The sequence below is a fragment of the Amblyomma maculatum genome, chromosome 1 (genome assembly GCF_055883805.1).
Source record: "Amblyomma maculatum isolate TAMU_Amacu chromosome 1, ASM5588380v1, whole genome shotgun sequence".
NCBI classification, from domain to species: Eukaryota; Metazoa; Arthropoda; class Arachnida; order Ixodida; family Ixodidae; genus Amblyomma; species Amblyomma maculatum.
The window spans coordinates 359,447,852-359,473,247 of NC_139344.1; the positions used below are offsets into that span (position 1 = coordinate 359,447,852).

Sequence of the window (25,396 nt, forward strand, 5' to 3'; positions counted from 1 at the left end):
AACGGCTTCGATCGAGGAGCTGCTTTTGTGACGCAGGCACAGTCTCATTACGCCACCGAAGCACTGCACATTGAAGGAAAAAGCACAGTACCGTTTCCAAACACCTCGTGAGATAGGGCCACCACAGGAAATTTTAAGGCGGCGTTTCCTCCCCCTAGAGTCCGGTAAACCGCTAATGAGATTTTAGCTATCGTTTTTTTTTTAATGAAAAACTGCTCAAATTCTAACCGCGATTTTTTGTACGGAAAGTCATACATACCACGATATAGACTAGATAATCGGCCACTTCGGCCACAGCATTGATCCGATGTACGTTCTCAAACTTCCCGGATTATAAATATTTTACAGATTTGATATATATTCCGCAGCGAACTAAAGGACTAAATATTTTCAATTTAGAGCTATTCGAAATATCCCCAAAGGTAAATTCCTGTTTGAGAGTACTGAGTGCTGCTGTGACCCCTCTTATTCACCATGAAATTACTGACGTCGGAACTGCTGGTTTTAAGCTTGATATTCATGATTATCCCTTTACAAGAATTATAAACGTCCTGTCACTTAACTGCGACGTATTCTGCGGATGTGCTTTGTTCATAATTTTATAAGTAATATCATGTGCACGAGTTCCGCGCAACATCATCAAGAATGCTCAAATGAAATTCTCCGCATGTGATAATTGCATGTTGCACATAAAAAATGCAAAAGGCCAGCTAATTTGATAGACGTTGCATAAACGCCTTAATAATTGCTCACAGGATGGCGAACGCATGAAAATTTCAATCATTCTTTCAAACGGGCTCTTTAGTTTACTTTTGCAGAGGCAGCTGCTGTATTCTATTGCGCACCTCCCTCCCTCTTTACCCTAGTTACCGTTCTACCGTACCGTTTCTAGTACGAAACATGTACAGTGAATGCTTCAGTAAAATGTTCTAAAAGCTACCGACCTCAATTTCATGAGCCCTCCTGCCTGTCGTCAGGTTACATTTGAATTGCCCCATTCCTAAAAAACGTGGAAGGCGGTATTCACCCAGTCTTTCTGCTCTTGTTTTTTAATCATCTCCATACTAATGATCCTACGATCGTGTGCACATGCATCACGAAATAACATCGGAGCGGCTGCTCACTCAATTGAAAATAGTTCTAGACGGCGACTCACACCTATTATCCTTCCACTTGTCCTTATACTACAGCAATCCCAGAGGAATCCCCAGCATTTAAGACTGAGACCGTATTCACTGATTCAATACATGCTATATGCGTCATTATTACGGGTCGTATTCCTGTACTGCAACAGGATGACCTACACCTAACTCTCATCAAGATAGAGTTGGTCCAAACTAAAAACAAAAACACAAGCTGCTAGCTGCTGGCCACGTTACGCAGCGTGTGCATCACTCTGCTGACTAATACACAAAATCCGATTTTGGACATTAATTACGCCAAACAGGCCGGAAGCATCGGAACAATTGAGTTCATAAGTTAAACTGATGGTTATCCTTCTAATTAATTAACTAGATCAGCATTAGGGGCGGAATACGTTTCGTCATGAAGAAAATGTGTATGGCAGTTGACGCCTGCCTAATATTTGTCTGACCAATGACCCACGACGTAACACTAAGGTGAATTCCTGGTCACGCTGGATTTCTAGGCAATGAGGTAGAGCACCACCTCGCCTGCGAACGACAGCACCAGACGCCAGGGATTCTCTGGCCTTATCCACCCACGTGGGACGCAAATCTTCACTACAAGAAAAAATAAATAAATCACTGAGAACATTAGAGAAACTCCTCGTACACTTCCTGTTCAGGACAAATTCCTCACTACGATGCAATTGCGCATTCTTCGATGCTTAAATTTAAATACAATCCTTACTTCTTCCCGATCATTTATTTATTGCAGAATTTCTCAAATGGGCGTCCGCAAACCTCAAGTGGTCTGCGAAGCGGTTTTCGGGGGTTCGCGAAATCCGCCCCCACAAGCAAAAAAGAAAGGTGGCGAAATATTTTTTACACAGCTAGACAAATTTTGCAGAGTTAAGAGCACAAAGTTTCAATGCGGACTTTAGCTTCGCAAAGCAAAAGAAACGCAATGAGTGCGGAAACTAAGAGCTCGCGCGCTAGAGAGAGAAATAGATAGACAGCGTATAAGGCGTATTTTAATGCCTGCATCAGTGAAACTCGAGACTGGATGCACTGCTGGACGGGACCCAAATACAAAGCGTCAAGGATGTCAGACGAAAACGAAGTGCGTATGAATGCCTTCTAGAGGCATCCATACAAGCGCTGACGCTTTGCCTCTGGCCCACGTGCTTTATAGGCCGTGGCGTGCTGGCTTATCAAGTACAAGTACGCGTTCATAGAGGTCAGTGTACACTTCACTCAAACCCGATTTCGCGCATTTTTCTCGGAATAACGGCAACAGTCCGCACTAGATTCTCCCCCCCCCCCCCCTTCTTGCTTTAAGGGGTCTCTCACCACTTCCACTGGTCCACAAGGGGTCCCAACACCTCCACGCCTGATAACAACTGCTCTACCATATCATACACTCTGCTGCGTGTCTGAATTGTCCTGAACCCTGCTTTAATTTAGAACAGAGTAACCACGTTTTCTCCCTTGACATTGCAATTCAATACCCGAATTTTGAGCCCCCCTCTCCCCAACGTGCCGGGCTCACGCGCTAGTTCATGTGCTTTGCCCTTGGTGACCCAGACGAACGGCATTACCGACCCTTAAATAAAAATGTTTTCCTACCATTATGATTTACACGCATCTTAAAACACAGAGGCAACAATTTCCACAGTAAATATTAAAACCTTAGTTGTTTAAAACCTTTTTTTCAGCAAAGAGAATTTAAATTTATTTCATGTTAGGATGATTTAAATTCATGAAAATGGCAAGACATTTCCTGAGTCCCCCAAGGAACGTGTTGTGCGAATATTTTCAAATACCATATGTCCATTTCACATTTCAGATATTTTCTTTCTTAATTTTCGCAAAGGCCTCACGATTTTTCGCAGGTAGGTCAATGTATGTTGAGGGCTTGTCAAGTTGCTTTTGAAAGTAGGCCAACTAGATTTTCAAATAAGAATTTTCGAAATGTTCAGTCATAGTGTTTCCCATCGAAATGTTCGGGGCTGGCCATGACCATTAATCGAACGGCCCCTCTATTTTAATGCATATTAATTAAGAGGCCAAAACGACAGCGGATTGTTTGAATCTATTGTGCAAGGATGAAATCCCAGGTGAAACTCTTAACTGGCCTAACTGGTTTAAGGAACCAATTTGCAGTTGATCTCAGTTGAAATCCAGTTGGGGATCTATTGTTATCAAACTGCGAATTAACTGGGATGAACTGGAAATTTGTTCCTTAAACCAGATGGACCAGTTAGTATTTTCACTTGGGAGTCGATTACGGCGAAGACATGCAATGCACTGCGCAAGGGTGGGCGGTAAAAGACGCCTCGTGATCGACTGCGGTGATACATACAAAATTCGGCATTCACTTACCACGAGAATTCTTGGACTATAATCTTCTCTGCTATTACATTCTTTATTTTTTCGGTTACCTGTTGCTATGGTGTTATGCTGTACGTTAACAAAGTTACTTCAAAGTCTCGTCTAATAATTAATATGGGTTTTGAACCTTTGGTAGTAAGGTAGATTACGCTGCATTACGCACACGGAGTAGGTTTACATATTGCGCCCCAAAACACGCCAGCTAAACAGTGCGCGTTAGAAATGTGAATTTGACGTCGCGGAACAATTTAAAACTGTGCACACTATAAAAATTTCTACAGTACCCATTTATGTACAAAGTGTTATGCTTTGTTTTTAAAGCAAGAAATATTTTCTCCACGAAAACAGGTGTTTGTCGTTAAGCCATAGCTGAAATACGTGTTTTGGCCCCGAACTTAATATTCCCGAAACTCAATTTCTCGAATGGGCGCCTTTTTCGGCCTTTCATTTTGCTCAGTTGAAAACAAAACGAAGTTTCGCCCACTTTTAGGCGGGTACTGCGCCAGTGCCATTCCAGCTTCGACAAAAACAAGAAAACAAAACAAGCGAAATTGCTGGAAGGACAAGCAAACAGCATTCCACGAAGCATCTTTGCCCTAGTTTTATACGCCTGCTTTCTTTAATCTTAAGCCCAGCGTGAGGGAGAAAGCCAATAAAGCAATCCGCATGCGGCCGATGTTTCTTTTTCTTCTTTACGGCGTTCCTCTGCTCCGCTTTGGAACGCAAGTTTTTTGCATCTTTCTCCCACCTTCTATAGAAACAGAGTGCTGCAGCAGAGCCGTCCTTGAAATGGAAATCAGGGCATCCTTTGCACTTGCTTTTATCGCGCTCACCAGCCGCAGGCCTAAACTGGTCGTGTAGCACGCTTCTGCAGTTCGCTTCGCGAACTGAAGAAAGATGTTATATTTTTTTTCTGGTCTCTATGTTTAGATTATGCGCTTTTGTTACCCTCCTGAAAGAAGGGCTACCGTTGCTAAAACTTTACTAGAATTTCAAGAATACAGACACCGACGCTTTCATTTCGAACGTTTTCTTTATTTCAGTTTGACGATGTAGAAAGCGTAGGCGCTTGCGTTCCCAACAGATTGATGAAGCTGTCGCACATTTCTATCATCACAAAGTTTTCTCGATCAACTCGTACCTCTCACGTCAACGCTCCCATGCAACAAAGCAATGCGCGGATGGTGGCGGTCCTTATGCGGCGGTTTTTTGACCGTATTTCCTCCCACACACGGCACCATCTTCAAGCTTCTCTGTTTGAAATCGCGAAGCAAATAACCTCTTCATGGAGGCATTCGTTTTCGATCACGTTCACACTATCCCTCCAACACGCACACAATGGTGCATCTTCGCAAAACACTATTGTCAGTCTCATACCAGTACTATGGCATGTTTTTCTATCAAGCAGTGGTCTTATATCAATTTCACTAGTGCTCTTTTTCCTCTATTCAGCGCCTCATTTCTTCTTGCTAAACTTCCATCACGTTAGTGCACAGCTTGGAGTTAAGTGGGAGGAGCCTGGTGGGTAAAGTAAGAAAAAAACCTCTGGCCTTGAATGCAGCCTCTTAGCCACTTTGCCTCTTCTTTCCCGCCGAATGACATGATCATCAAAAGCAACATGAAATGAACAAGCGATGAGACTGGCGTAACAACGCTGTAAACTAGCTTCGCAGGGAACAGAGATAGCCACAAAATAAGGCCTGCAGGAAATGAAACGGAGAAATATCGCCGGCTGCTTTCTCTTGCATCCTCATTCTAGCGGTATGCATAATGCAGGCGCTGCTGCAGGTGCTCCCTAGACGCTTCGTTTCGGAAGGGTTTGTCCAAAACGAAGCGACTGGAATATGTAGCCCTTACTCAGTAGAGATGAGTGCTCTGCTGCACATTTTCTTCGTTCATCGCTTGACTTACTCTTGTGTTCCTTTGAATACCTGTTTTATTCCAGACAGTGAAGAGGGAGCAGCACAGAAATTCCCTCCATTCCTGCTCCCTAGGCGGACTTTTTCAGCGCGGTTGTTCTGCACAATCTTCACTAAAGGGGAATCAGCCAATCCACTTCGCTGCTTTCATCTACAAAATTATAAATCACAATTGGAGAACAATGTAGAGATGTATACATTGTGACGTTTTGTTTTGAAAACCACACCCTCCGCTGACCCTACTTACACAGATGTTATGAAAGCTATAAATGAGAGAGGGAAGGGGAGAACAAGAAGAAGCTTCATTATGTTCCCTAATATATTAGTGTCGTTGATGGCCCATCTCAAGAGATGTTTTCTCACTGCTATGCTAAAAACCCTGTCCAATGGGAAGTAGAATATCAAAGCCTCTTTAGAAACGGGATCGAAGCATACAGCAACTTTCTCAGAGGCCCTGGAATAATTGCACCCTCTCACGGCGGCCGTGCAGTAATAGCTCTCTCATATTTAGATGCTTATTTTGCTAATCATTTAAAAACTGGTATTTTATAATCATGTGAGATAAATCTATGTGATCTGTGCAGGAAGGTTTCACAGCAATGCGGACATGGTATTCGTAACAGAGCATGATAATTATGAGATTACATAAATTAATAAATCGTTTGTTTTCATTCAGACGACAATATTGTATTGCTAAATTAAAGGTCGTCAACATCAAAGTTTAGCCCAGTTAAGCCGAGCGTTGGCGTTGCGTAGTGAGCGAAAAATTACGATAATTGCACTGGAAGGCGGTATACCGTTCATATGGTAGCTACTAAGTGAGCGTAGCTAATAGCTGCCAACTAGGGCACCACTTATCATATGGGAGGGTGATGTCAGAATCAGCCTGTTAGGACTCTTGCATCCACGTTGCCCCTTGGCTCCCAAAGCATGCTAATACGATGGTTAAATAATTTATGGGTGACAGCATAGGCTCTCGCGTCACACACTTAAAGGCGGGCTTTATTTTTTGTCCATACGTTGTGTACATTTATTGGTACGGTATCCAAGCATCAGCCAGAAGCCTTAAAAAGTTTGTTCTGGATCTGTTTCGTATAGATGGAGGCTGATGAAGACTACAATGCGCAACGCACAAAGAGACAGAAGAGCAGTTAAGCATGTGGGCTCATCGTCCGGCGTTATGAATTGTGACCAATTGGTCTGAATGAAAATGTTCTTAGTCATCGCCTTTACCAGTACTTCGGTACCAAATATTTTAGGCAAAATATTTCGGATCCTTCAGCAGAAAGTAATGCAGGCTAGCAGGGAGGGGGGCGAAGCTAATCTTCATTTATTAATTTTTATTTATTCAGAGATCACCCAGCAGCTCTTGAGGGCATTATAGAAGGGGGGTTACAGCCGAGAAAAAACGAGACATTTTCAATCACACAGCACAGTTGCATTTCACTTAAGCGATTCCACTCTCTATTAGATGTACCAAAAAAGGATTTATGCAGGTGCCAATCCGGGCATGATTCCAGAAATTCAAAATTGTGGTCAATGCGCCTAGAGACATAGTATGGCTCCTTGAAATAGGCGTCTTTGTTAATACCGATTTTATTATGGTAAATCATAAACAACCATTTAAGCTTTAATTTTCTTCGGCGGGAGGCAAGGAGTTTCCGGTTGAGTTCATCTTTCATGGAACTTTCGCTGTCCTTTCTTCCGAATAATCCCAAGATGAACCTTGCCGCGTGGTCTTGAATTTTTTTCAGTGTGCTTCTGCAGAAAATCGCTTCTGTACGGAAGATGGTGGTGCTGATGCCTGACCCCTGTCTCGAGCATGCGGTGGCGGCGAATCTCCAAATCATTTCGCCCGTTTGACCGCAGCATATCAAGTGAAGTGCACACTAAAGAGAGCGGTGCCGGAGTGACAGCTGCGCTCGCCCAACGTAAAATAGGCTATGAGGAAAATGCAATGATGTCTGGAGAAAGACTCTGCACAAAGGACACGACAACCGCATCACAGAATAGCGTTTCATCATTGTCTGGATGCTAAACAAAGTCATTTCGGGTTAGAGGTCCGGCTGGTGGGCGTTGCAACATATCGTAATTACATACTTAGATGTACATACCTACCGAGGGACATTTTCTGGCGAACTTACGCTCTGGCTTATCTGCTTTCAAAAATTTCGCATCGCTTTTTCAAAAGATGTGGGTGTAAGCATGACAAGGCAGACACTTCGTTATTGGCCTCTGAAATGATGGCAGGTACCCACACAAGGGGATCGACGAGGAATTGTAGCGCAGAGATATTTCTTTAGATGTATAGTTACATCTCCAAAATAAAATGATTGCTAGAAAAGAGAGAAGAAAACAAAAATACCGAAATAAAAAGGAGAAATTATAACGCACGCAGCAAGTGAACACTGTGAGATTTGTAGCCAGAGATTAAAAAAAAAAGTATATTAGCAAGACAAACGTTTAAATTATAATAGTAGGTTTTGAAAGGTAAAAAAAAAAAAAACAGACCTGCGGCTGTACTAAAGTGTGCTGGCACCAAACCACAATAATCTCTGGCTGGTCAAATTAAGTCGAAGCTGTTGCATGCTGCTCGAATTGTCCGCGTGCCGTCTCTTCTTCGGCCTTTTCACATCCGGAAATATTTTGTGCTCATCTGTTCTGAGAACCACGGCCAGTCAATGGCGCAGAATAAAGTCATCGTGGCGTTTCGTTATTAACCCTCGAATCATTCGACAGCCCCCATCCTCCGTCGACGTGCCCCAAATTTTATCGCATTGTTATTGTGACTGCCGTTCAGCGACAAAACCGGTGGCGATGGTGCAGTGTAGAGAAAATTCAGATTGGTCAAAAAAGTAGGATGTTGCAAGTGGACAGGCGGCATTTATATAAGTTGTTTGTGCGTGACGTTTTTTTGAATTTATTTAATTTGGTTTTCTCCTAAATGCCCCAGGGCGTTACATAAGGGGGAGCAAACTCAAAATTCTGTGCCAACAATAACAAGGACACCACAATAGAGAGAAAAAATACTTGTGCAAACGTAAACAATAAGAAAGTATAACAATATACAGCAGGTAAGTGGCGCAGAAGTATACAAACTTTAGTAATATGAAAGAGGAAAAAAGTAATGAACACATGAGTAAACGCATGATAAAAGGCATGACATCAAAAAACAGCAGCAAAGCCTATTGACCGTATAAAATACGACATATGACTGAAATGATTGCCATCACGAAAAATGGCCGTTTAGTTTTCCCGGAATGATTTTTTGATCAGGGCATAATACAATGGTGTTGGGCAGGGCATTCCGCAGTGCCATTGTATGCGGGAAAAAGAAAATAGAGGGCTAATGTGCGACCGTTGATGTGGACGAAGTTATAATTATGGTTCAGGCTGCTAAATGTATTGTGTTTCTGTTTGTGTTTGTGTGTGTGTGAGGGGGGGGGGGGGGGTAGGGGAGGTGCTAACTGAAATAACTGGGGGGTAGGGGAGGTGCTAACTGATAATAGAAATGATATAGGCGAGATATTATGCAGCGTGAAATAAGCGATGGAATGGAGACGGGCTGTTTCAGTGCTGTAATACTGTTTTTTCTTGAATAGTAAATATTAATCGGATGGCGCGATTCTGTGTGCCGTTAAGGTCAGCGGCAAGATAAGCATGGGATAGGCGGAAAATTGAAGACGCGCATTCTTATTTAGGCGAATGAAAGCCGTGTATGCGATTTTTTTTTGTTTCAATCTATCTATCCGTACAATTTATTCTTCACCATATTGTTACCAAAACGACGAAGCGGGCAGTGCCGCGGGGTGGAGTGCTCGCACTAGGCCCGCTGGCCATTAAAAACATATTTCATCATCATAAATCACGTCGCCCTGTTTTTGTTGTGTCGCCATGTTCCATCGCTTGCAATATGCCACCACGCAACTTTTGGTTGGAGGTGTGGTTCATCCCCATCCTCGCCTTGCCCCGTCGACGCCAACAGTACGCCAGGTCCATCGGCCGAAAGCCCGTGGAAAACGCTGCACAGCTCTGCCCCAGCCCTTTCTGCTCAATCCGACCAGCCGCTCTCCCTAGCCCCGTCCCCTGCCCTCACCACAACACACGACGACCAGGAAGAGCCCAAAGCTGACCCGACCTACCCCACGACGAAGCGACCTCACGACCACTCGAGCGAAGACAGCACCCCCGCCCAAGCCGTTCGGCGTGTCCATGAGCCTTGGCCTTCGGCAAACGGTGAACATTGGACCTGACGCTCCGGGGCAAGCATTGTTCCCATCTTCGCATTCGGTGTGGTGCCAATCATTTCATCTCCGAGTTCTCCGCCTGTGTTCATTTGTCCCATCATTCATTAGACTACAAGCAATCGATCGCGACGATCGCTCGGTGGCCCCGGGTAATGCTACGAAGACGACGAAGTGGGCGGTGGCGCTGGGCGGAGTGCTCACGTTAGCCCGCTGGGCATTCAAAGCATATTTCATCATCATGCAATCGCGTCGCTCTGTTTCTGTTGTGTCACCGTGTTCCATCGCTTGCCATATGCCATCATGCAACAATATAAACAAATGCATGGCGAGAATGCGGGAGAAGGGGGGAATAAGCTGCTCAGTAACAGCTTAAGAGGGCTCCAGCAATCCTGGCGACAGTGACAGGGCTTCATGGGTGTAATCCTTGCATTCTATATTGCAGTGCAGTAACATATAAATAAATGAACAATGAACATTCAATTGAGCCTAAGCAGGCTGTACGAGGAATTTAAAGGGAAGTGGCCTTCAATTTACGTCGTAGGTAATCGAGTGCGTGTGAGGATTCAGCACAAATGTTTTCAATGTATGTTACCCATGGTGATGGTGTTAGGTGGACGCCAAAAATGAAAGCTTTTGAAGCACATTTTTGTACTGGACGCGGTCAAACACTTTCCACTAATCGAGGAATATAGCATCTATTTGGAGGCTATCATCCATCGATTCCATTAAGTCAAATAGGAACTCAAAAAGGTCTGTTTCACTAGATAGGTGCATCCTGAAACCGTGCTGGTGAGACTAAGAGAAATTGTTACGTTTTAGATCTGCCTTTAGGTTCGTAGATATAATGTACTAGAGAAGTTTCGATGGGACACTGCTTAAGGATATAGGGTGGTAGTTGGAGGCTGATTTGCGTTAACCTGATATTTAGGGCGAGATGGCGATAAACTTTTGTACCTTATATTCTTTGACAAGCACGCTAGGTTTAGGCAATGCAAGTGAACTACCTTTTCCATCGAACTACCATATCCCTCAGTGAACTGCAGTCTTAAACATAGCGCATCTTCCGAGACGGTCATAATCACTGTATCTGCACTAGTCTTCTGCCATCAGTCTGCTCCCGTACCCGGTTCCGGGAGGGGCTTAGATGAGTGGAACAAAAGGCCCACACAGGCAGGTTGGTACGGCTTGGTTAACGGGGGATCTTATATCTGTGTGGCGGGACTGTTCGCATAATGCAGCACCCTGCCACTATTTCCTTAAGGTTCAGTGTGCAAACATAGATAAAAAAAAATTAAGAGAGCATGATAAGCGTATAACGAAGTGCATGCTTAATTGCGCCCAAATTTCTTTTAATGTAGCAAAGGTCCACCAATCTCGTTTGGACGTTACACTCCACAAACCACCATCTCGTTCTGCCTATGCTAGATAAACTTGACCCGAAGCCCTGATTACGTGCAGCGTTTGTGTAGTGCTCTAAACAAGGCAAATATTATACCCTCTAGAAGAGCACGTGAAAAAGTCTTTCGGCATAATGTTCCCGTTTTTTACAATAAGGCAATAAGACAATAGGGCAGAGAAAGGCGCAAGAAATAAATAGTTACCAGTTTAGTGGGTGAATTTTTATACGCGCTCTCAGGACACATAAACGCCTTTCACATGCGTAGGTGGGTGGGTTACGAGACAAAATTTTTGCTCAGCACATAAGGTCATGTACAGTGGTAGAGGACGTTAAAGCAGAGCGTAGGGCCTTCAGTGTTTTTCTATTCAGACTCTATCATGACAATATGAGGACTTAGCAGAGCGCCGATGTCGAGGAAAGGTTATAAGTTTGTGAAACGGCCACCAGGAATATAGTGACAGAGTATGAAAAAAGAGCTGCGAAGATTAACCGTGGACGAAGCAACAAAGATCCGTGCGATCCGTTTCAGCCGGCAAGTAAGCGGAGAAAAATTGCGCACTCTTTCCTACTAATGCTGCCGGTCGTCTACCAGAACTCATTTCGCCCCGCTCATCATCGCCCGCAACTTCATGCGGAGGGCACCCATCAACCAGCGAACGCCTTCTGGCGGCAGCCACAGCGCTGCCACGATTCAAGCGAATGGGCCAAAATATTGTTTTCGAAAAAGTGTTCGCTTCCTGCTGCCTACTTCTCTCTGCCTTGCCTGCCGGGCTTAGTTTCGCTTTCGTAGGGCCATAACGCTGTAATCGTCACTACTTCCCAGCGAGGAAAAGCAGCAGTACTCGCTTCCTCAGTGGAGCCGGTGAGTCAACACCACCAGAGGGCGTGCGCTGCAGTGAGGCGACGGCGAATGCCACCATCCAGCCGGCGAGATAAATTAGAGCGCGCCGCGTACGTGTTAGCACGAGAGATTACCGCGCGGTTCCTCAGCCCTTGTTGCCGTTTGGCCCGGCACGTCGGTACACCATTTTTTCAAGCAAAAAAACGCTCTGCTGCTGTACAGAGCAGGAAATAAAAAAAAATAAACAGGCTATGACGTCCGAATCGATCTTCGTTCACCAAGCCGCGTATGAAACTATAGTTTAAACCTGCTGCCGCCTTCCCAGAGCACGGTGAGGAGATAAAGGCAGCATACAGAGTAGCGGAAAGCGCCGGGTAATTGGCACCCCTCGGCTTTTCCTGACTTGTTTTGATCATGCTGTTTCCGTCCCAGCTATCGTCATACGTATCTCTCCTGCAACTTCCACTCCTTTCCCGCTCTTGCTTTCTGTGTACCTCCAAGCAAAGTTGCGGAAAACGTTGCGCCGGAACTGTGTACACGTCCGGATTTAGGTACCGAGAGATTGGTTCGGAATGAGCCCGTTCCCTAGTCGTAGTGCTAGCGCGAGCTCCATATGGCGAGGCCGAGGTGGGAGAGCCCTATAAGCGGATGGGAAAAGATGCATCCATGCGTCCTGCTCGCCCCTCCTAACTGAGCCGCAGCTTCTTCACCAAGGCGGATATTTTGTGTATGAGAGTAGCAGAGGTACGAACGGGATCGCCGACCAGAGACTCCACGGACGAGTCTCCGTTGTTAACCTTGATTCCAATACCATTACAAATATGAAACCTTGTTATAATGAAACAATGGCTATAAAAAGATCGAAGATTCTCTTGATAGATCGAACAGATAGCCTTTACATTTTTTATTCAAACGCTTGGAGGTAACATAGTCATAAAGAACCCCGTTCTCCATTTCTCGCGCAATAGAAGATATTCTATATTGCACGCTGAAGGCCAGCCAGTTGTACAGAACTTAGCAAAACAAGTGTCCAGAACAGGCATGGACTACATGGACACAGGGCAGGGCATCACAAGGACAGATAGCCCACAAAAGAAAGGGCTGAGGGCACAAGACACATAGTTCAGTAATGCATGTTCTTGGGTCGAGCGTGCATTTTTTAGTAAAAGAAAATTGAGAAGAGTTGTGTTGTGTTGTGTTTTTAGTGCATAAGCAACTTAGTGTATCATGCGCCAAGGCCAAGGTTGAAATGTCTTTTGCTGTGAAAGAAAAAAAGGGCATTTTAAATAGCTGTAGGTTGTTTTGAAATTGCCCTTCTACTTTTTAGCGAAATAAATCATTGGTTGATTGGTTGATTGATTGATCTGTAAATAAAATGTGGTTGACGATTAACCTCTTTGCCATATTTCATTGTATAGGTTTGTTATGTTTTATCAATGAAAGAATATATGTGTAAGATGTGTGTGTGTCGAATATGAAGATGGCATGCCATTTTCTCTATAAAACGCCGCTTTTGTGTGAACGTCTTTCATTCTCCTAACATGGGCTTCATGATGAGTAATTTTTTATTTTGCTTGAGTATTCCACATACACTGCGATTTATTCTTTTTTTATGTTATGATTTCCGGCAGTGTTTACGTTATCCTTTCTCAATAAGTTTGTAGTCAGCTTCTGCAGCGCACGTAGCCGCTATGTCAGTGCCATCAATGCCTACGTGATTTAGGATCGAACCAAATTTATTATATATCCTCGGTTGTGATCCTTTCATAGCATGTGTTATGTTACCAACTAATTCCGACATGTAAGAATCTATTGCGACGTCCTGAAGAGAGAAATTATTTCGATGTGTCAGAACCTATTGCTATGTCCTGATCAGGAAAGTTATTTCGACGTACCAGAACTTATTGCGATGTCTCGCGAACACATCTTGTAGAATCTCGCGGAACCTTGCGAACACATCTCGCGAGAATACACACCTCGCGAACGCGAAATTTTCGACATGAGGTTAGAAAGGCTCTCGCCCTAAAATATGCTAAGCCTTAGCCGAGTAAAAATAAACAGCAATTAAGAGTCGCCTATGATACTCTGCCTTATTTTTTTCTATCACTGACTTCTATCACAGTGAAAGCAGCATTATTGTTGGGGCAGTAGAGACAGCTGTTCTGTGCATGAAATTTTCAAGCGACTCATACACTCAGCTGATTACAGGACCACTACGACAAAAGAGAAATCTAAAATTGTGGAAGGAAAGAGTTCCTCAGAAACATTCTTGACAGCCTTCAAACTAATCCAAGGGAACGAATATCTCAATTAGCTTTTTTTTTCATTCGTCTGTGATTTCAGACGCATGCAAACCGCAATCTTGCAACCATACCCCGTCCATCTTGCTGGCTGATGTAACAGGCACCGAATTGATCTGACCACGGAATTTGGATCGTCTGAGTGTGTTGTCAAGTGAGCTTCATTCATTTGTGCGGCGAAATTATCTTCATTAGTGCCGCCACTACATTCAGACACGCAGAAGCTTGATCGATTGTATGGTTTGCAAAATTGCACCCCAGGCTCTTGCGTAGATGCTGTGGCTTACCGTTCAGGCGAAACATAATTATGTCACGGACAATTTCCACTCACAAACAGATAAATGGGTACACACCGTAAAAACAGCAGCATGTAAGATATTTCTGACGCGATACAGTGTTTGGAGAATATATGCAAACAGGTGTGCACAGTTAACTGCAAACCAGCGTAATGTTTACACTATCTTGTAGTGTCGTTACGTGGTGCTTCAGCGTGACAGCTTGCGTGGAAAACACAATGTCACGTAAAGTTCGCCAAATGTACGATGCCGACATGGAGGTACCGATATGTGTTTAGAAAAATATTAGAACAAGCATAAACAGAGCTCACCATAGATGTCGTCAAGTAGTTGTGATATTCCGTAAGCATTCCCACGTCCTGAGCCTGAAAATAAGAAAGGTGCAAAATGAGCACTTATGTCGCAACCACGAAAGAGCACATTTGGGTTGCTTCAGCAAATGCATATTAATTATGCAGATCTCGCTGAACATTTTCTTTTCGTAAGTGTGGCTTAAAATAATTCTTCAATCACCACATGCCACGCAACAAACCTAAGGACACCTGATATTTTACCAGAGAGGTTCGTCCAGAACGTTGGTTAAAATGTGCAGGGAAAAATGCTTCCGATGTACGTGTTTTTCGCGTAAATACACTATCCTAGCCGAAGTTTGGTTCAGAATGGCAACTGCCACTCGCGTGGCATAAACCTGGCACTTGAAGGTGAAGAACAAGTAAGTAATTCAAAGCGAAAGGTGGATTCGATCAGCTGAAATCCTGTGGCGGGGGTAGTACTGTGATGAACGTACGCCTAAGAACAAAAATGCTACAAGGACGATTCCGTCGTAATTTTGTTGATTTGTGAAAAGTGAGACTTTTCGATCGTCGAGAACCTCTACCCGTGAATAAATTACGGCCACTGATCCTGGTTTTATTTTCACGCCGCTTTGATAGGCTTGAGCGGGCAGCCAACAAGAGGAAGCAGTCTTTTGTTTTTTGCATTTATCGAAATACATTCCCCATTTGCAAACAGATTTCTGGTAGTGATTACAACACACTAGCAACGTAGCATAGGCAAAAAGGTCAGTGCTCATTTTGTTTGAGATATCAATATGAGTTCTCCAAATGTCTGCCACATCACTACAATTTTCCTCAACACTATCCCGCTATCTAATCATGCTTATGGTGCACTTCTCGAATAAAAAAAAGTCACTCGTGCATTCCTTTCAAATGAAGGAAGTGCCCAATGTTTATAATTTTGTAGCCAAAGTCCAGCGACAACATTGCGTCCAGAATAAAAAAAAAATCGATAAGCAGCACCTCTTTGTACGTCCGGGCTCAAAGCATGCGAATAAACAATTCAAGGACACCTGTTTTTTTTTTTATTTACAGAGCCCCGTTTTTGAAATATTTCGGAGATTCGAATGAAATGTAGTAAAAACGTTAAAAGAACAGTTTTGTACATGAAAAATAGCTAGAAAATAAAATACTTCAGGCCAGAAAGAATGGGTGGAAATTCAGGAACCGTCACCGCTCTGAATCATTCTTGCAAAGACTGCTTTGAAAAAAGAAAATAGCCAGGAACAAAGAGGAAAAATATGCCACAAGGTGCTCAAGCTTAGAGACTTGCTTTAGAAAGGCAGATATCGTGCTGCATTTTTGTGTGTCCTAGTTCAAGTCAATTTTCTTATTTTCCTGTGCGCGAGTGTTTGTGCTATTGTCGTTGCATTGCGGTCAAGCGACATCTGGTAACGGCACTCTCTGGGATCTTTGGCTGGAATCCCTGTCCAGAGCCGTTCGTGTCATTTGGGCTGCATTCTCATTGATGCTTTCCGACCTTTCCCAGTTGAAGCGCTTTTTCCTTCGCTTTTATCCATTGTTATGCTTGTCAGTATTGTCCTCTTCGCCTCTTTTGTGCGTCAAAATGAGCCCCCGTCAGAGCCGGCTGTCTCGCCACTCGAAACGCTTGTTTTTGTATCTCAGTGAAAGGAGAAAAGATATGAAAACCGTGAAACAAGCACGGAAGTTCTTGTTTCCCCATGAGGCGCTTTCCGAGCACCAGCAAACGGGCATCGTCGCCACTGTTTCTCTTTACTGCTCATTGTTCATTTGGTTTGTTCATCTATCTATTCTTTCATTTCAAGAAACACAAGAGTATCAAGAAGCAAATATCTCACATTTACTTCGGATACCACACAGCACTCACAAAAGTCGAAGATACGCAAGTTGCATGTTTTGGAGGACATGCCCGTTCCGACTCAATTGCTATAGAAATAGCCGAAAGTGCAGCGGTTGAAACGCAGTTCCGTGAAATAGTTCCTGAATATTTACCTCTATTGTTTTCTTTTTAGAGTCAATATTTTTTTTTATTTATTCAGCGAATAAGACATGTTTAAAATGTGAAGTTAATTGTTCCTGAACTTCACATTCCAAATTAAAGCACTTAAATCTCGTGGTGCGCTACATAAAACGTCGTCATCTTTATTTGTCAAAATTATTAACTCTGAGCACTTAAGATTGGGCACAACGTACAAAAATACACTAAGTGACTTCGTTTATGAGGTTCCTGTTTTCAGGAATTGCTATACTTAAATGGGAAAATGGTTTAAATTCGCTTTAAAATGCACTACTAGTGAACCAGCTTCTTTTTATTAGTAATGAATTATGAACGAATCTAATAAAATGTAAAAAAGCATCTGGCTGCTTGAATAGTAACAAATTGAAAACGTTCACGTAATGGAAATGTGAAGAGTCAAGCAGTGGTCGGTATTCCTTGTTCAAAACCCTGGCCGCTGCCAGTCGATCAGCTTATGTTGATCCTCGGGATCACTGCTGGACAGTGCTGCTCTCCACTGCTAGAACAAATTCTGTGGTGTCTTACATGTTACGGCTTCCCATCACAGCCGTACAAAGTGTGGAAGATGGGTTTGGTTCGGTTTATTCAATTTAAATTCTCAAATCGACTCAACATATCAGGGGCGCCGTAATAAAGAGATCGAGAAATTTCAACCATTTGGGGTTCTTTAATGTGCGCTGATAATAAAGAGCACACGAGCGCCTTGCTTTTCGACTCCATTGACAAAGCGACCAGGATGAGATCCCGCATCATCGGTAACAATATTCGAGCGCCCTAACCACTGCTAAACCACGGTGGGGCACAAAGTATGGAAGAGTGTTGGATGGTTAACAAAACAAGCAGCATGTATTGGGCTATTTATTATAAAATCAGACAGAGAGTAGGTGCACAGTTTAAAAATGTTTTAAACCTTGAAGAAAAGGCAGATACTTAATGTATATTATACAGGTCAAAATGTTTCAATCAGCATGGGCTCGGTTTTATTATTTCACTGCAAAGTATTTGTCTTTACTTGGCGTAGCTTAAAGTCATTTTTAATCTCCCTTTTTAAGGTTAAATATTGTTACGGGGCGTCAAGCCAGAGATGAAACAGCATGACTGATGAAGATGAGACGGCTATCGATAGTAGGTGTGGGCCTATGGCGAGCGCTCCTGTCTGCGCCGCATCCGCTTATTCGTCTTTCACGTCCTTACCTGTATCTGATAATATTCGGCTTCGAGAATCAAGCGACGCAATGAAGGCTAACTAATATGAAAAAAGGGTCGCAATTGCGCAACCCTCCGTTCTGAGTCTGTCAGGTGTTAGTGCTGGACACAATGTGCCTTTTTAAGTTCTCTAAAGGACTCATGTACTGTCTCTACGCCGTCGTCGCGTTTACCAAGTTCTGCGAGTTTTGGCGCATTAGTGCTCTAACTTTACTCGTTCCAGGTCTGCCACAGGTGCCGATCATAAAAATCGAAATGCTATATTTCGCTTAAGCGCTCACAAATAACAATATCGGCAGCAAGATAGTGCGAAAGGCACCGCGAGAAGCTGAAAGGGATTTCCACTCTTGCTCAATGCGGCACACCTAGAAAACTATGTTGCTAGTTATCGAATCTCATGCGATGCATTCCCCACATTCCTGCCGGGGCTCCCATGGTATTACTCTGATCATGAGCACCGCATACGCAGTGTGCTTAGCGGTTTGCAAAGAGGGCCCTGGCGAAGCGGTCGCTTTATTGGGTCGCTCCGAAGCGGAGGCGCAGCGCTGCGCACTGGCGGAGCTGGGCACTTTACGAGCGTCTCCCTGGTTCTCCGCACGATATTGGCCGCTTTGTGCCCGTTAACGACCCCTTGGCTGTCACTTCAGCCAGCGAGCAAAGCAAAGTACCGAAGTACTGCCGAAAATGGCAAAAAAAGGCATAGCGAGTTAGTGTCGGAAACGGGAAAAAAAGAAAACGGTGGAGTGACGGTTTTTCCGCTTTAACGGGTATCGACGCCAAAACGAGCTTGAAGCTTATTAAACGCTTCGGCACACTCTACGAAGGCCATTGGAAGAGCGCCTCTTCTCGCGAGTAAACTCAGTTTTGCGCAGCCTCTCGGCGATTCTTGCTTCCTCGGTTAGGCTGTGCGCCGCTCTGGAACAGAGTGCAGGATACACCCGTGTCAACACCATTCTTCGCTGTATTACACGTAGCCTCGAGCGTGTCAGCTTCAGTAGGAGACGACAGGCAAAAATAAGTTGCGGTGGCAGAGTGCTTGATAATAATAGAAAATATGTAAGATGCATGGAGAATTGAAGCGCTTCCGCTGTTATACTCATCGTTGGTGTTTGTTCCTTACAGTTGAAATGGCGAAAGGGAAAGTGAGAAAATGATACGAGAATCTTCTTCAGCCTTTGTGAAATTTACAATGACTGTAAAACACTCCCCCTGGCCCTCTCAAAACCTTTCAATCTTCGCTAATCTTCCGCCTGCCCGTTGCATTAAAATCCGCCTTATTTTGCCATCGACCAAATAAGGAACATTGACCGACTTCTTTTGGTCAAAATTTTGCTATTGCAAGTACACTGATCACTCAGCATTTTATATAGAGAATGTAGTGGACATTCGTTTCTCCCATAACACGAGCGACATCCTTCCGTGAATGCTTACTCTCTTCTTTAGGTCCGTAGACCCAAGTGAGGCAGCGTACACTAGTGCATCATAAAACTAACTAAAAGTGCAGCGCAACATTTATAGACACCATTATGTCTTGTAGTCATACCCCTCATACCCCTTTTTTTTTTTACTTCCCTGGCGCAGGCCGCGGCTCGTTCCAAGAGAGTGAGGTGCTTCACTCGGCACTTGGATACTTTTGTATTATACTCACCGCCGTGGGATGCGAACTATTGGACGCATCGCGAAGGATATGACGGAGTAAGATGTTTGTTTTGAGTACAGTTTATTCTTCTTCGAACGTCATCCTATTTATGGCTTTCTTACTGAATAGTCGTTCTACTTCACGTTTTGATATTCATCAAGTAGAAATGTGAAAGGTTTGATCAAAAAACCACGATGAGCATCTAGCACTCATGCAGCCGGCGGCATTATATCAAGCAGTGCTACTCATGAAATTGGCGATCATTATTGCGCTATTATATCCAAACATACATTGTTTGCAGTATGTGCCCCTACATGTGCGTATCAGATCATCATGGCGCCCGATGCGGACGCATGTGCGCGCTGCTCCCAGCCCATTCGTGGCAGGCAGCAATTTTTGCCGTGCGCGTCTTGCAAACAGCGTTTTCACTGCAAATGCTTCAACATACAGGCCGAGGAACACAACATCGTCATGGAATCCGAGGCCCGCAAGTACAAATGTGTTCATTGCGTGAAGCGGCGTGATCCTTCAGCGGCTGGGCTTATCTGCAGGACTAGCGACACGAAAACGCCCCATGAAGCGCAACGCTCATCCCTGGTTTTTCAAGACTCAGATTCTGTCAGTGTTTCCTCGAGTGTTATTTTAATGCTACGGGAAATGGCTAGTCGAATGGATGCGTTAACGGATGAGGTGATACGGCTTCGTGCGGAAAACGCGCTCCCGTGTGAATCTTTGAGTGGCCTGAGTGCATCTGTTCGTACCGCCAGCCAGTGTGAGTGTTCGAATTCTGACTGCTCGGAATCTCGCAACTACGCTTCAGCCGTGGCAGTAAATCTGCCCGCTGGAATGTCGGCCCCTCCACCGAAGCCTCCTGCTCAGGACCGGAGTACTCATCTGCCACGCCCGTCGAAAGCGGTGAGTCAAACACCTCGGCCTCGAGCAACGTTTGGTACAGCTAAGCAGTGTGTGATTAAAGTAGCGCCCAAACTACCGGCGAAGAAAAGCTTATTTGTTTCTTGCCTAGACCCCACCACAACAGCGTCGGACATACAGGAACTTTTGGCGGATACAGTAGCTGACAAGGTTGTTACTTGCACGAAACTGAAAACGAAGTACGATACATATTGCTCATTCCCCGTTTCTCTGGCAGAGCATTCATTTGAACTTGTGAACAAATCGGAAGTGTGGCCCGATGATTGCGTATTTCGCCCTTTTTATGGAAAGCCGTGGTCCTTACGACGCTTCGATGACCCTAACGGTGCACTAGCTATATCCGAAAATGGCACAGGAAATTAAGCTGTATTACCAAAAAACGGGAGGGCTGCGAACTAAAAGGAAAGCTCTCTTCGCGAATGCATACGAATGTGAGTATGGCAATGTGTGCCTGACGGAAACGTGGCTAAACTCATCATGTTCAAGTGCGCCTTATTTCTCAGATGAATATGCTGTCTTCAGGGTCGACAGGGTCTATTCTGACAGATTAAATACGGGGGCGGTGCTCTGATAGCCTGCCGTTGTGTGCTAAATGCATTTAAGAGACCAAGCCTGGAGACATATGAAGAATGTGTGTGGTTGGAAATTCCAACTTTTGACAAATCGCACTGTCTAGTTGCCTGTTACTACTTTCCACCAAATTCTGCTCTTAACGATTTTACCAATCATTCCTTGAATTTCGGGGGAAAAAATTGATTTTTCGAAATACAAGGTTCACATCTACGGGGACATTAATCTTCCTAAGGTCGATTGGTTCACTGGCGTGGTCACTAGTGACTGCACAGCAAGTAGAGAAAAAGCCGAATGTTTAATTAATTTTAGTAATTTCCATGGTTTACATCAAAGCAATGCCATGAAGAACTGTGCTAGAAACATTTTAGATAATTCTATCTAATATGACTCTTTTTGACGTGCAAGCGGTGCGCGATCTTTCTGTTCTCATAAACAAATATCATTGCCCGTTTACCTTGTTCTTTTTGTCCAGTGCGTTAGATGGAGCCAGAAAAATTTAGATACGCTTACGGCAATTACCTTAGGCTGTACAATGATCTTAAGATCTACGGTTGGTCAGAATTGCTTGAGATTGAGGATGTAAACACAGGCGTTGAGCTACTTACATCAGTTGTATAGATGTTGTATAGGGTATAATGAAAAAATGTATACCACGCCATAAATCGAAGTATAGTTTTTCTTGCTGGTTTTCGCGCGATTTGAGACAATACTTGAAGAAAAAAAAAACAAGTATCATAAACTCTACGTGAAATCAGAAGGCGGATATTGGTACCAAAGATAATCATTGTGCAGAAAAATTGTGAAAAAACTGATTGCACTTGATGAAGCCGAGTACCACAAACTTCTTGAACAGAACTTTAAAAAGTAGCCAAACAGTTTTTGAGATTTTGTGCGCTAGCAACGAAATGATAAGGTTAGTGCTGCTGCGATAAAGACGGGCGATGGTACCTGTTTTAAACTTCAAGATGTGTGCCAAGCTTTTGCTGATCACTTTAGCTCTTGTTTTGTTCGCCACGATAACACAACTGCTATTATCACTTTTGAAGACAGCCCTGACTGTTTGTCTAATGATAATATTACCGAGCATTAGGGTCTTTTGGCGATTCGGAAACTAAAGCCAAAACTTTCGACAAGAGTTGATGAAATTCCCAGCTTCGTAATAAAAGAACGCGCCTACATTTTTGGCCCTGTTTTAGCGAATTTGTTCAACTTATCGTTGCGAACTGGTGTTTTTCTTTGTCACTGGAAATTGTCGGTAGTTGTTCCTGTATTCTAGTCTGGCGGTGCTTGTGATGTGAGCAACTTTCGACCTATGTCATTGATTTGTTCTTTTGCGAAAGTTTTTGAAATGGTAAAGTACGAACTCATGGGCTCAAGCAAAAGATCTCAATTCTGCAGCACGGTTTTTTAAAAGGTCGATCTGTGGAAACGAATTTATGCAGCTTTTTGATGATACTGGCCCACATGTATTTAATCGCGGTCAGGTAGATGCAGTCTACTTTAACATGACTAAAGCTTTCGATACGGTTTCTCATCAGGTACTTCTCATGAAATTGAAAAATACGGACTTTGCACCATGTACTGTAGGTGGCTCAAAAGCTACCTTGGAAGCCGTTGTAACATGGTCCGATTTTCCGGCTGTGTGTCCAACGAATTTCTATAATCTTCGGGAGTGTCTCAAGGCTCCAGTCTATGACCGCTGCTGTTTTTAGTGTTTGTTAATGATTTGCCGTTACATGTCAAGAACTCGAAAATTTTGCTCTTCGCAGATGATTTCAAATAATTGGAGATATTGAGAACTGCCGCCAATTGCAAGCTGACATTAACAACGTCGAGAAATGGTGTTTGTTGAATCGCTTAAAGTTGAATATTATGAAGAGTTCCGTCCTGTCTCTAACTAGGAAACGAGACGCAGTTGTGTTTGATTATACACTTTTGGAAGGTCAGATCTCTCGTGTGGCCCATGTACGGGAAATTGGTGTTGTTGTTGATTCAAGGGGTGATTTCAGAATGCGTGTAAATGCAATTGTGTTACGCGCATTGAGACATATTGGTCTTATCTCTAGACTAACAAAAAAATTTCAACGGCACGAATGTCTACGCACTCTATACTGTGCCCAATGACACCGCGTCTTTAGTTCGCGTCAGTAACCTGGAAAGCGTATCTGCCACCTATTGCACAAAAATTGAAAATGTCCAGCGTAAGTTCATACGCATCTTTTATGATAGATATATTGGATACCGTCGTTTCTACGACTATGATTCTCTTTTGGCAGACTTCAATAAGTGTACTCTTGGCGAAAGGCGACTCATACGGGACATGCAGTTTCTGCAAAAAGTTGTCCATGGTTTCATTACCTGTCGAACCTTACCTTTGTCGCTGAATTTTCGTGTGCCGCAAAATGTTTTGACACATTTTATCCAGATTTGCACGCCAACTGTCCAATGACTCATTTACAAATCCTGTATAACAAAACGTTTATTGACACGGACATATTTGCCTAATTGTTGATTTCATGCCTGGTTTTAAATGTTTTAAAGTGGTCATTCTGATGTATCTGACCTAGTGTGCACTCTTTTAGGCCACTTGGCTGTTGAGGCACACTCCAATAAACATATCTATCTGAACATATCTATCTATCCATCTATCTATTACATATTGCAGTCATGGTACTGTACCGTGCCATTGGTTAGAAAAATGGTGGCACTGAACACCATTGCTTCTTGCGGCGTTTTATCTCCGGAAAACATTTTCCCTATAAAAGAAGTGCAAAAATGCCTTGTAGAAAGCCAAAGATCTGATGAGCAAAACTGAGACAAGACGCTACCCACTCAAGTATCACGACTGATGGGTTGGGATGTTCATTCAAGTAGCAATCATTTCTATCGAGTGGTTTCCCGTCCACGTGTAGTCAAAATGTTTCAGTTCGCAAAACAATCTTGTCCCTGAATGAGAGTAGTTGCGCTACTAAGGATGAAAAAGTGAAATTTAAAGCCTGTTTGGTGAGAAAATAACTGACAGCAATTGAGAGCATAACTTCGTGCCTTAGCTATGCCAGTACTTCCAGTATTCTGAGTATAAATAAATACGAGACGGTGCCCAGCTCATTGACGAGAACGTTGCATGCAATGTAATCACATGAACTTACATATATTGTTACGAAGAAGATCTGCAGTGGCGCGACGGGAGCTCTCGCGTTAAGTTAGCCATTAAATCGTCTTTCACGCTGTCGCCTTGTTGTGTTATCTTCTTGCTTGTCGCCACCGATCATTTCGGTTGGAAATGTGGAGTACGTTCATCGTTACTCCAGATCCTGGCCCAGAGCTTCGGAGCCTTGTGTCTTCTTGCGTCGTCGGCAGAAGGTCTAGCAGGCATCGCTTGGCTGGTCCCCAGCCCACCGCGGACCCGGCGCGACCTCTCCGTCTCGCCGTCCCGCCTCCGCCTCGACCACTAGACACGATAAACAGGCGACTAACCAGAGACGCCACACATACGACCACAAGGCATAACGAGAGAGCTAATCGACCATACGACCTCATTAACCGAAAGGCCGACCAAAGATCCGAACTACACAAGACGCCGACCAAAGACGCCGCCACACAGAAGCACATCACCCCCTCCGACGCTATGAGGTGCGTGCCTGGGCCGCAGCCATCGCATCTCGTCGACTTGTAGCTCGGAAGCGTTCTGGACCAGGATTCGAAAATTATCATACCGGCCAGTCGTTGCCTTCTTCTCCTTCTATCTTCGACAATCCAGTGACACCCATCGTCATGCCATGAATCTCAACGACATCGACAAACGTTCTCATCCACGATCGGGAAGATCGCTCGGTGGTCCCGGACAATGCTACGGACGAGGAAGAAGCGGGCACTGGTGCGGGAAGAAGCGGTCGCGCCAGGCGCGTTAATGAATGAATGAATGAATGTTTATTCCGCTTTTGTCGTACAAAATTCGCGGGTGACGAAAAAAAAAGCAGTTCGCAATGACAGCTTGACGGGCTTCGCCACCCGTAAGGTCGACGATGAACAGAAGCGGCAGTTTGTGCGATATAAAATGAACAACTCACGCGTTACAAAATGAGACAGTGCTTTGAAACAGAAAAAAAAAGTTATACAATGACAAGGAAAAAGTAAAAATGAATCGTCGATAGACGCATTCCTTATCAATACAACCTAATCAGGGAACAATTC

At 43.9% G+C, this 25,396-nt stretch overlaps 1 protein-coding gene across 1 annotated transcript in view; it reads right to left on the reverse strand.

Moving 5' to 3' along the window:
- Positions 1 to 25,396, reverse strand: part of LOC146207925 (glutamate receptor ionotropic, kainate 2-like) — a 168,184-nt gene that overhangs the window by 36,547 nt on the left and 106,241 nt on the right. Inside the window, exon 8 of the mRNA XM_084577782.1 lies at positions 14,829 to 14,882. Within this exon, the coding sequence (XP_084433908.1) occupies positions 14,829 to 14,882 (54 nt within the window). The remainder of the gene's footprint in view (positions 1 to 14,828; positions 14,883 to 25,396) is intronic.